The sequence below is a fragment of the Fistularia commersonii genome, chromosome 12 (assembly GCF_037954325.1).
Source record: "Fistularia commersonii isolate RoL2024-O1a breed Wild chromosome 12, RoL_Fcom_v1.0, whole genome shotgun sequence".
Classification (NCBI taxonomy): domain Eukaryota; kingdom Metazoa; phylum Chordata; class Actinopteri; order Syngnathiformes; family Fistulariidae; genus Fistularia; species Fistularia commersonii.
In genome coordinates, this window is record NC_141295.1 from 3,339,179 (window position 1) to 3,350,540 (window position 11,362).

At 36.5% G+C, this 11,362-nt stretch overlaps 1 protein-coding gene across 1 annotated transcript; it reads right to left on the bottom strand.

Annotated features, from left to right (window-relative positions):
* Positions 1 to 3,245: 3,245 nt before the first annotated feature.
* Positions 3,246 to 7,532, bottom strand: LOC147228148 (small ribosomal subunit protein eS6). Its single transcript, XM_086156383.1, has 6 exons — positions 7,474 to 7,532; positions 6,721 to 6,852; positions 5,880 to 6,090; positions 5,293 to 5,439; positions 4,028 to 4,185; positions 3,246 to 3,374 (listed from the first exon to the last, which is right to left on the bottom strand). The coding sequence occupies exons 1-6, from the start codon at positions 7,477 to 7,479 to the stop codon at positions 3,279 to 3,281; spliced, it is 750 nt and encodes a 249-aa protein (XP_086012509.1). The 5' UTR covers positions 7,480 to 7,532; the 3' UTR covers positions 3,246 to 3,278.
* Between the last annotated feature and the right edge of the window lie 3,830 nt (positions 7,533 to 11,362).

An 11,362-nucleotide genomic window follows, 5' to 3' on the forward strand; every position in this document is an offset into this window, starting at 1 on the left:
GATCCTGTTGGGGTGTGGGGATAGACACCATGCTTACCATATCTGAGGCTCTGATAGACCGAATACTGCCTCCTACAGAGGAGGAAAAAGGTGTGTGACCTTGACACTACAGGTGTGAAAAGACGTCATTTCATACCTATATAATTGCGCATACCTTTTCAATGTTTATTTGTTTATATTAATGCTTATTTTCTTGAACCCTTAAAATAGGAGCTGCTACTGAAGAAGATACTAATCATGTTTGGAGTTTTTTCTGAATTAAATAGTTCAAATTGTCCCCTTAGAACAAAAAAACCTTGAAGTTTTTATTTTCAGTTCAATCTGTTGTTTATCAAATTTGCATGCTTGCTTTGAAATGAGTTGGCAATGGCTTAAAAAAAAAAAGGGTGCCAAAGTAAGCATTTCACTCAAAGTTGGAGGATTCTGAAGTATTTACGGCTTCAGAGAAAATGAAATACAAGAGAGCAACATTTTTAAAGTAGTTGGGAAAAGAATAGCTGCAACTGGGACAACAGAAGTTATTTAAAACCATTGTTCAGATATTGTTCATATCTGAACAATGAATCATTGTAATGTTATGGGAGGAAGGAGGTTAGACATGCCAAATAAATTGGTATGTGATATCTGATTAACTTGTTCTTTTCCTTTTAGCTTTTCCCTTCAGGGTCGCTACAGTGAACCAACCTTCATCCAACCCAATTCTCTGTGTCCTCTTCTTCCCCAAACTAACCTCCATGTCCTTTTCCACTAATCCATAAATCTTCTCTTTGGTTTTTCCTCTACGCCTCATGCCTGGCAGTTCCAACCCCAGCATCCTTTTATCAATTTCTGATCTTATCTCCGAAACATCTAACATATGCTGTCCCTCTAACACTCATTCCTGATCCACAGCATCGCTGGTCTCACCACCTCTTGTACACCTGTCCTTTCATTGTAGCTTATATACGTCCATCCCATAGTACCCCGATGCTTCTTTCAACCCGTTTCCTCGCCTCTTTTCCACACTCTCCATTGCTCTTGACTGGTCATCCTAAGTACTAAATCTTCCATCTTCTTTATATCCACTCCCTGTAGCCACATTGTTCCACACACGTATATTCTATCTTGCTGCGACTTATTGTCATTCCTCTCCTTTTCAGGGCATACTTCCATTTCAAGATTTCCCCCCACCTGCTCCCTGCTCTCACCACAGATCACGATGTCATCTGCAAATATCATTGTCCATGGAGATTCATCTCCAACCCAATCTGTCATTCTGTCCATCACCACTTTTTACAAGGGGTTCAGAGCTGATCCTTGATGTAGTCCCACTTTTACCTTGAACATCTGTCACACATAACCAGTCTCACAGCTGGCTCTCCCAGCTGGCATACATGTCCTGCACCAGTCTATTACTTCTCTGTCACTCTGGACTTCATCATTCAGTACCATAGTTCTTCTCTTGTACCCTTTTGTATGCTTTTTCTAGATCTACAAAGAAACACTGCAGCTTACTCTGTACTTCTCTACCAGCATTCTTAATGATAATACTGCATCTGCACTACTTTATAGGCAGTGAGCAATACTGCTCTTCACAAATGCTGACTTCTACTTTGTCAGGTTCCCACTACTCTTTTCCTTTAACTTAATTGTACGGCTCATCAACTTTATTCCTCTACAGTTACCCCAATTTTGCACATCTCCCGTATTCTTAAAAATGAGCACCATTGTGCTTCTTTGCCACTCCTCAAGTGTCCTCTAACTCTCTAAGATCCTGTTGAATTATCTAACCAGGGATTGTACAGCTGTTTCTCCTAGATATTTCCATGACTTCATAGGTGATCTCCGATTTACTTATTCTGCAGTACTAGCCATCAAAGCCGGAGACAAACTATTATCTCAAATGGGGATTTTCGTTAAATAAACCAGTCATTTCTGTAGTCTAATGGTGTTTTAACTGTCATTCTCTTGTCATAAGGGAGATGAAGAGCCTCAAATGAGAGCTGTTACTGCTCAAGATTGCTTTTCCTTTTGTTTTTTAAACCTATTTGCCACACCTTCCAACATATACAAAAAATGATTTGTTCCCCACAGTCTATAATTTTACAAATAAATACAAGTGTTGTCCTTGGTTTCACATTATCAATGCCAGTCGGTTTTCTCCCACCATCAGGTAACAAGAGACCTTGTCCAAATCTCCAAGTATGTTCCAAGACCTTCATACTGTCTGGAACACCACAATGTTAAGCCTTCAGCAAGTCCGACGGTATCTCCAGCATCAGGTTGTGTCTGTCTTGTTCTTCATTGTTGTTCAACTTAAGCTGCCCTCCATCACAAAAGCCCAAAAACCTCTCCAGATGAAAACCACACAATTAAAATCCAAGAATTACAATGTTCACTGAGCCCCCGTGTTTGAGAATGGATGTAGTGTGAAGGTATGCACAGTGAAATGATCTAGGATGAGATGTTTGTGTGTTAAATATCTGAATTTTCCCTTATATTGTCCAATAAAATCATGTATTATGTATATTTATTAAAAAAAAAAACATATTTTATATATATAAAATATATATATATAATATCTGTGAAAGGAGTCTTACCTCTGGGTTTACCAGTTTGCATTACCAACTATGACAATTCTGACGGTCTCTAATGGATTGAGGAATGGAGTCCAAATGTACTGATTGTTTTATCGTCTTTGACCACTTTCATATTCTATTAAGTTACCCGCTCTAGTAACAGAATAAATTTTACAAACGATGGTACATTTTTAAATGTGCACATTTACGTGACTAGTAATGGGATCTGGTTTGATTTTGTACCATTATACAAGGTCCAATCCCATTATGTTTGAACATATTACCAGTCACCATAGTAAATAGTGCTTTACACTATTCTGATTTAGTTATTGGAAGGTACACACACACAACTAGGAGAACTACCAAATTAAGTTAAAGACTTATGGCAGTTGTATTAGCACTACAAGCGCCAGCCCTGGAACTTGATCAGTCAACCTCAAGATGAAGACTAATGATCTTTGGACTGCTGCCGAAACGGCTGTGAAAAACTGATTTGGAGGCACAATGAAGACACTGGATAAACTTCGAACTTGTGCCTAAAATAAAACTTGATAGTGGCAAACAAGAATGAAAAATGCTTTGGTGCAAGTTTGACTTGAACATTTGCTTTCAAACAAGACAATCAGCACATTTAAATTCTAAAATATCCAAAAGACCTTGTCAAGACTCATAAATTACAAACAGAGCTTTCAGCAAAAACATTTATTTGATTTTATGAGTTCACTTTTGGCTAGACTCTGACTTGGATGTGGATGCCCTCAGAGAAGAAAGGCGACGCCTCTTGGCAATCTGTTCCTGGCGCTTCTCCTTGGCCTCCTGTTTGTCAAGAAAAAATAAAATTACTCAAATGATTCAACACCCCCATCATATCCCAATCACAACTCCATTAAAAGCTGTTTGATGGCCAAAGATGACAGCCTTGATGTGATGTAGCACACAAGACCATAACCAAACAAAATCTCTACATTCTGATGTTATTGAACTAAGAAATCGTCGATCGTAAATTTGTAAATAACGTAACGATAGAGTGAATTTACAATGGTGAGACCCAGCTTGTTGAAGTCAAGGAAATGAGCCGACAAAATGTGTTCTGTTTAGGCTTGCACCGTCTAAAACAGTGTGAAAACTCAAACTTAACCCACACTTGGACTAAATGTGTGAGAATCATCTTTTTCAATTTAGATCCACAGAGGTTTTAAGAGGGTACTAATGGTTATAATGGAAGCCAAACTGCTCACCCTGCGTGAATAAGCAATTTCTACACACACACACACATATACATATGTATGTATATATATATGTAATACGCTATAATATTCATCCTTGTGACAACTGCAAACCGTCTATTCCTAAGAGTTGCTGGCAATGATCTTAAAAATTGACCTGATCCGTCATATTGCATTAATGGTGGGATAGGCTTTGGTTATCTGGACCACTCACAAAGTTGTTCAACACTCAAGACAACCCACCTTCATCCTCTTAGCCAGCAGCTTGGCATACTCAGATGCCTCCTCCTTGTTCTTCTGGGTGCGCTGCCTCTTGAGGGCAATGCGGCGGCGCTTGTGCTGCAGCACACGGGGCGTCACCAGTCTCTGGATCCTGGGTGCCTTGGTTCTGGGCTTCTTGCCTGTTGAAGGGGGAGATATGAGGTTTCAATCACCTAGTTTTTATCAAATGAATAAATCAACCAGTATTTCAATGACAAAAAAAATGCATCTAGAAGGATGATTTACGAGCCCACAAGTTCCTAATTTTGTGCATTGTATCCTCAGTTCGACAGTAAAACCTTTAGTTTCTGATGTGTATTTCAGACATTTGGAGGAAACTAAAATTCTCCTAGTTATATTGTGGAAGACTACCAGATCATAGCAAAAAAGAATAGATTTCTAAGATGACTGTGAAATTCTTTAAACTGGTCCCTGACTTATAAAATGACAATTTTATAAGTAAAACTGTCCTTTACTCTGTTGTTTTGCTTCTAAAACAGCGGATTTCAGAGCCCAATTTAAAATGTACATTATGGGTAAAGAGGTGCAGTACTCCCACTTTTGTGAAAGCCAATAAAAACACCAAATTATGTGTAGGAAGATATTTGAGTGTAAAGCTAAACAACTTCTAAAATTCCAGATTTCCTGACACTAGTCTTAAAATTCAGATGAAATGTAACGCCTACAAAAAGAAATGCCCATATTCAAATTTTGGGTTATTTTAGTTTGAAAGGACTTATCCCTGTTGACATTGATCCTATGGATATTCAAAGAGCCCCGAACAACAAACTTAAAACATAGTAAATGATGTTGCTAAGTATTAAAAGACAAAATTGTCCATCATATTGTTGGGGTTTGTGCTCGAAAATAACTGAATGGGATGTGTGTAACTGTGCAATCTCCTAGCAACCAAACTTGTTAAAAAGACCACCACTGAAGACGGTCTGACTTTTCTATACAGTCCCAAGACTGTTATAAAGTGTGTATTAATGTTTGCGGTGCAATGCGAAATGTTACTGAGGGGCTGCATCCATTTGAGATGATTATATGGGTCACACTTTTGTGTACATTGCCTTATTTAAAAAGCTATTCTGGGTTTGAACATGGGGCTATGTGAATATTCACCGGTGTTCTGCATAATCTGCGCTCTTGCAAAGGTAGAATATAAAACCTTGTACTCCAGGGAATGCAAACCCAGGAAGTTGAAACTGTGGTATTATTAATATCAGTTTCAAGTCAAGTCCTACCTTCTTTAGTCACAGGTCTCCTCACAACATACTGTCTAACATCATCCTCTTTGGCCAAGTTGAAGAGCTTGCGGATCTTGCTGGCCCTCTTGGGACCAAGACGGCGAGGGACAGTGCTGTCAGTCAGCCCAGGGATATCCTTCTCACCTGAAAATACCATTTTAAAATACAAAGTCAGTAAAGGGGGGGCCTTAAGGCCTTAATTTGATTTTAATCAGTAGGACCATATAGATTCAGACTCAAACTTAATGCCTGCATGATGAAAATCTATTTCTAAACTTTAAAACAACATAATCGAACACTAACATATAATGAGAGAGCAACACAGTTCGACCATCCACTGTCGAGTCTGGTCACATCTGGTAGGCAGCTCCACGGATATTTTTGCACACTCTGTCCCCCCTTAATGACTACAGCCAATCAAAAAGGGTCTACGGGTGTGCCATTAATACAGTACAAAACAGAGTTCAATAATTAACTTCTGAACCAATAATCAAAGTTACTAACTCATTGCCAAACCAGTTGGGACCAGAATAGATGTTCACTGTAATTACACTGTGCGCTTTTGATATCTGCAAAAGTGTTACCTTTCTTGACAATGACCAAATTGAGAACGCTGAGATTGGCGTCAACGATGCAACCACGGACAGACTTGCGCTTGCGCTCACCAGTCCTGCGGGGGCGGTAGCAGGAGTGACCCTTGCTGAGCAACAGGCGCACACGACCATGGGTCAGCACACCTTGCTTCATTGGGAAGCCCTGTTTGTCATTGCCTCCACTGATTCGCACCACGTAACCCTACAAAAGCCAGAGAAAAGTTCAAGTACTTTGTAACAGAAGAAAATATTCAGTGTTATCCCTTCTCGCTAAAATTATCAAATAAAAAGACGCTGTATGAAGAACTCTTGCAGCAATTTTCAGTTGCATGAATGAGTTGCAAGGATATGTCCTGAATCAAAATAACCTTTTGGGAATACTGTTTTCTGATCTCACATTTTGCCAGTCAATGAAATGTTGTTCTAACAATAACCTTTACAACTCCCGATCAACAATAATGAAAGCAGCTAGGGACATGAAATAACAGCCTCTAGTTATGTTGCACGGCCTTTTAATTTTTTAGTCTTTTGAGACACATCAGCTACCTTATCAAGTAAGAATACTTTTATCCCTTGAGGAACTTACTTTTATTTACTGGTAGAATTAAGGGATTGTTTGAGCGATACTGCTGCCATCAGTCAGTATGTGCTGTCTGAAAGCATCTGATGAGTTGCTCAAATTTTTTTGGCACACACTGTCCCCCCTTAATGACTACAGGTAGAGTCAGAAAGGGTCTACTTGTGTGCTACATATCTGCACAGTTCTAAATGGGAACTTAGGTTACACTCCCTGTAAAGAATGCTTCAAGACAATGAGACGATCTGCACATACCTTCCACTCATCTCCAAGGGGGTCAGCAGCCACCTCTGTGGCCATACGTTTCTCATAGAAGGTTCGCAGCTTACGCTCATCATCGACTTCGATGAGCTTTTGGCAGCCAGTAGCAGGGAACGAGATGTTCAGCTGAAAGAAACCCCCAAAACAAACCCTGATTAGAAACACAGGCGTGAGTATTCCAATGTTTGTGCCATTGAGCAAAACCTGAGACTCACAGCCAATAATCGAGGAGCAGCTTTGGTTCATTTGGTGTAATAAATTCACATAAATAGGACACACAGACCGTAAATTGTAGGTTTTGCAGTAAAACCCTGTACCTCAAAGTGGGCAACCTTGTAGGCCTGTTGGCTTCTTCACCGGTAGCTATCCAGAAGCTAAACAGCATTAGCTTACCTTACGACTAATTCAACTTGATTTACTTCTTGTTGAGCGTCAAGAAGAACCCATACGCGTAAATTATTTGTGGGGGTTAGAATATTTCGGGCAAAAAAGAAACTCATTTGGTAAGGAGAAGCTGAATCCGTCTCACATTTCTTGCAGTGAGCGGCCATGTTTCCATCGCTCATTCCCTGATGTGTTAGTCGGCATTAGCACTCATTCTGAATCAAAGCTCATCCTGCCTCACGGAGCCATGAATACGACAACGAACAAGAGCGCGTATAAATTCTAAACTAATGCTACAAATATTAATGAGTATTTTGATAGAATATTGGCTTTTCAATACATATAAATAAGGAAAAGTAGTACCTTCATTTTGCCAAACCGACCAAACGACGGTCCGCCGCGGAAAAGAGGCCGGATATCCGCCCCGAGATCTCACATAGGCACCGTGGCGTTCTCGCGATAACTGGTTCAACCCCGATTTACCAATCAAATTATATGTTCGTTTGTCGTTGTTTTGGGCTTTGTTTTACTTTTGAACCCGACATACAAGTTTTTTTAACGTAACATTAAACAACTGCATTAAAATAAATTGAAAATACACGCTTATTGTGTTTTACACTGTTTCATAATATTTGATATTTTCATACCGTGTATTTTAAACAACCACACGTGTAAATTACTTTAGTTTTATTTTTAATATTATAAACTACTAATTGTTTTTGTTTTTTAAAATGTGGACAAAACTAAAGATTGGACAAAAGGATAATTTCTTTGAATTTCAAGAAGACTGTAAAAGCCATTCCCCTTCAAAAACGGATTACTTTAATGATCTATTGTATGAGTAGACGACATCGGGGTACGTTATCAACATATTTGAAGACACCGTTGAGTCAATCAATTTATCTCATTCAAAGACTATAAAACCATAGTATTGTCAAGATAATTGTCTTCTCTTGAGGGAACATAATATATGTCATAAATATCTTGTACTTTCCTTGCAAAATAACTATTTTTTAACATATAAAATGTATGATTATAATGGATGATTCTAATACCAGATTTTTAAATTTATAGTTTCATTCTTTTTACCACCTTTTATCAATACAATCAATGCTTCATAAGTGTTTTTCTGTCATACATTTAATGACAGTTGAGTCTAAATTAACATTATCATACTACATTTTCTAATTCTGGACAAAATTTCAATCAACCAAGGTTTGATTGAAATTTCAGAAGAAATCATCGTATATACCAGTAGTCATTTCAGTTATTTAATTGAAAATGTTACCCATGCAAAGGTAGAGTATTATTATTATTATCATTATTATTATTTATTTATTATTATTATTATTATTATTTATTATTATTATTATTATTATTTTAGTCTCCCTCCTAGTTTCTGAGTTTTCTATATTGCATCCAGTTGCTCATCAATAGCCCAACTATTTTGACCCTATTTGAGTAAGAGTTATATATGCTATGTTATTTGGAACCCCGATTAATGTCACATTGTGACATTCCAGATCTTGACACCAGACAAAAAATAACAACACACAACGAAACCCCCCCCCCCAAAAAAAACAAGCAAATAAACAAAAAGGTATCATAGTATGTGGAGTAAGGAGAATGTGGAAACCGTCTGTTTCTCATGGCAAACACTTTAATTTCCCAGTGTCAACTTTGTAAGATATTTCTCCAGCATTTTCAAGCCCGTAGCTATTGCAACACGCCTGTATAGCAAACTATCATTATATTATTCCGGCAAGTTAACTTTTTATTTGCACAAAGACATGTGGTTATAAAAAAAATTCAAAACAGTCTGGATGACTTTACAAAACAAAACAACATGCCAACAAGATAACTTTATTTTTTTTTAAACCACACATGCGTTCTGATCACAATTTTATTGCGTTGATATATTTTTTTTTAATTTAGTTAGTGTGGTAAGTAGTTTGTTCAAGTAGCATGATTATACAGTGGGTTTCAAAAAAAAAAAAAACGGGAAAGAAAAAATGAAACAGTAACTTTGCAATGTATTATTTGCTTCCAAATTTGAATTAAAAAAAAAGATTTTTTGCTAAAAAACTGTGACATTGTTAAAATGATCTTTCCTTGTCTTGTTTCTATAAAAACAATTCAAAAAAATAAAAACCCAGGCAAAATTAAAAAGATTGATTTAATAACCAGAATAGCCTTGTAAACATTATACATGCTTATACACGCTACCAATCAATTTTGTATTAAATTCTAGTGGCAAATTTTTCCACTGTGCCAAGATTTCTTTTTCAACTCAACAATATTTTTAGGGTATAATTTTGTAATTTCATCAATTCTTTTTTGAAATAATTCTTAATATTAATTTGTCATGTCTTTTTTAAAGGAACGGTTCATGGGTTTCATAAAAAAAGGGGCAAGGAAAAAATAAAAAGGTAACTTTGCAATGTATTTTTTTGGCTACTAAATTTTAAAATGAAATGATTTTTGGATGAAAAAACATCTAGTGATGTTGTTAAAATGATCTTTCCTTTTCTTATTTTTATGAAAAAGACAAAAACGACAGCAAAAAAAAAAAAAACGGCAAAATTAAAAATAACCAGAATAGCCACTATTAGCCTTGTAAACATTATACCTCCTCTTATACGTGAATCAATCAAAACAATCAATTTTCTACTTAATTCTTGTGCCAAATATTTTTTTGATTTTCTCTTTTAACTCAACGATATTTTTAGGGTGTAATTTCATAAATTCTTTTTGAATATTCATTTTTATTATAATTCATCATGTATTTTTTTAGAAGAACAGATCATGACATATATAGATTTTTGTAGTTTACCTGTTTACCTCTTTTAAAGTAAAATAAAGAAAAAATTTGGACTTAGTGTTACTTCTAGGTTAGTGTTTCCCACGGCACATATTTTACATTAGAAAAATCACACGGCACACCACCAAATAAATATGCCAAAAACAGTTTTTCAGGAATTAGAATGAAACCGTAGTCTCAATTTACTTAGTGTGAAATCAAATGTATCTAATATTTGTAGATTCATCAAGTTGCAATGCTAATTTCCCACTGATGTGCATTTTTTCCAGAACACTTTTTTGCAATGTCCGAAGACATGTCATCAATATGTCTGAAAATGGTATTATTTGAGAGAACTCGGGCTATTTCTTTATCAACGCCAGAGCTGAGCTTGTCTTCTACAATGATTTTGCCGGCAGGTAGTATTAATGTTTTGCTACGGTGTGTGGCTGTTTGGATTTAGAGATGAGTCCAGCAACTTCGAAGCAAGCTTTCACTGCTTTCTCACTCATCTTGGTAGTTTTTAACAATGCTGCCTGTTTGTTGACGCAGATACAAGTACTTTTTATCTTAAAAATGTATCATGCAAAGCGTCACTAATCACTCTGATACACAGATGCACAGGTTAATTCACTATTCGTTGCCATCGAACGGGCACGCTGCCCATGTAGACATAGGAAGAAACACTATTTGCGTTGGATAAATAATTTTGAGGCCAATCAGGTGAAAGTGGGCATTTTTCCACGGCACACCCGATGATCTCTCACAACACACTAATGTGCCGTGGCACAGTGGCTGGGAAACACTGTTCTAGGTAATGGTTTTGGTGGTTCGGCCACTTTGACATCAAATTAGGCCGTATGTGGACCCTGGACCAAAATGAATTTGACACCCCTGTTTTGAGATGAGATGAGAACAACTTTATTAATCCCGAAGGAAATTGCTGTGCCAGAGTTTCAAGTAAAAAACATAACAGTAATAGATAATAGTAGAAAGGAGGAAGAATAAGAAATTCAATGAAATATGAATTGTCCTAACTGTTAACTGTTAACTGTAACAACAAAAAGAATCAAAAAAATTTGAACTGCAAAACTGCAAAAAAAAGAAAAAATGAAAAAAAAAACCTTTAGAGTAGAGTTTTTTTTTTACTATTTTATATTTATATTTTATTTTTTCATTTTTTAACAGCAGTTAAGTTACAGTTAACAACAGTTAACTGTACAAATAGGATCAAAAAGGATTTAAAAGGATCATCTGTATCAGCTGCATAGAAAAATAAAAAAATGAAAAAATAAAATATAAAATAGTAAAAAAAAAAACTCCTCTAAAGGTTTTTTTTTTTTTTCATTTTTTCTTTTTTTTTTTTTTTTGCAGGCCTCTAATGGTGACAAGGCAGCACGAAAAAAAAAAGAGAGGGGGGTGAATCATCTTGCTGTGTGTATATACTCTTTG

What these genes read in the sequence shown, in the direction of transcription:
- LOC147228148 (XM_086156383.1), bottom strand. An exon ending in TTTGGTCATTGTCAAGAAAG is followed by an intron (nt 5,440 to 5,879) that starts GTAACACTTTTG and finishes TGGTATTTTCAG; the next exon opens with GTGAGAAGGATATCCCTGGG. An exon ending in TGCTGGCTAAGAGGATGAAG is followed by an intron (nt 3,375 to 4,027) that starts GTGGGTTGTCTT and finishes CTTGACAAACAG; the next exon opens with GAGGCCAAGGAGAAGCGCCA.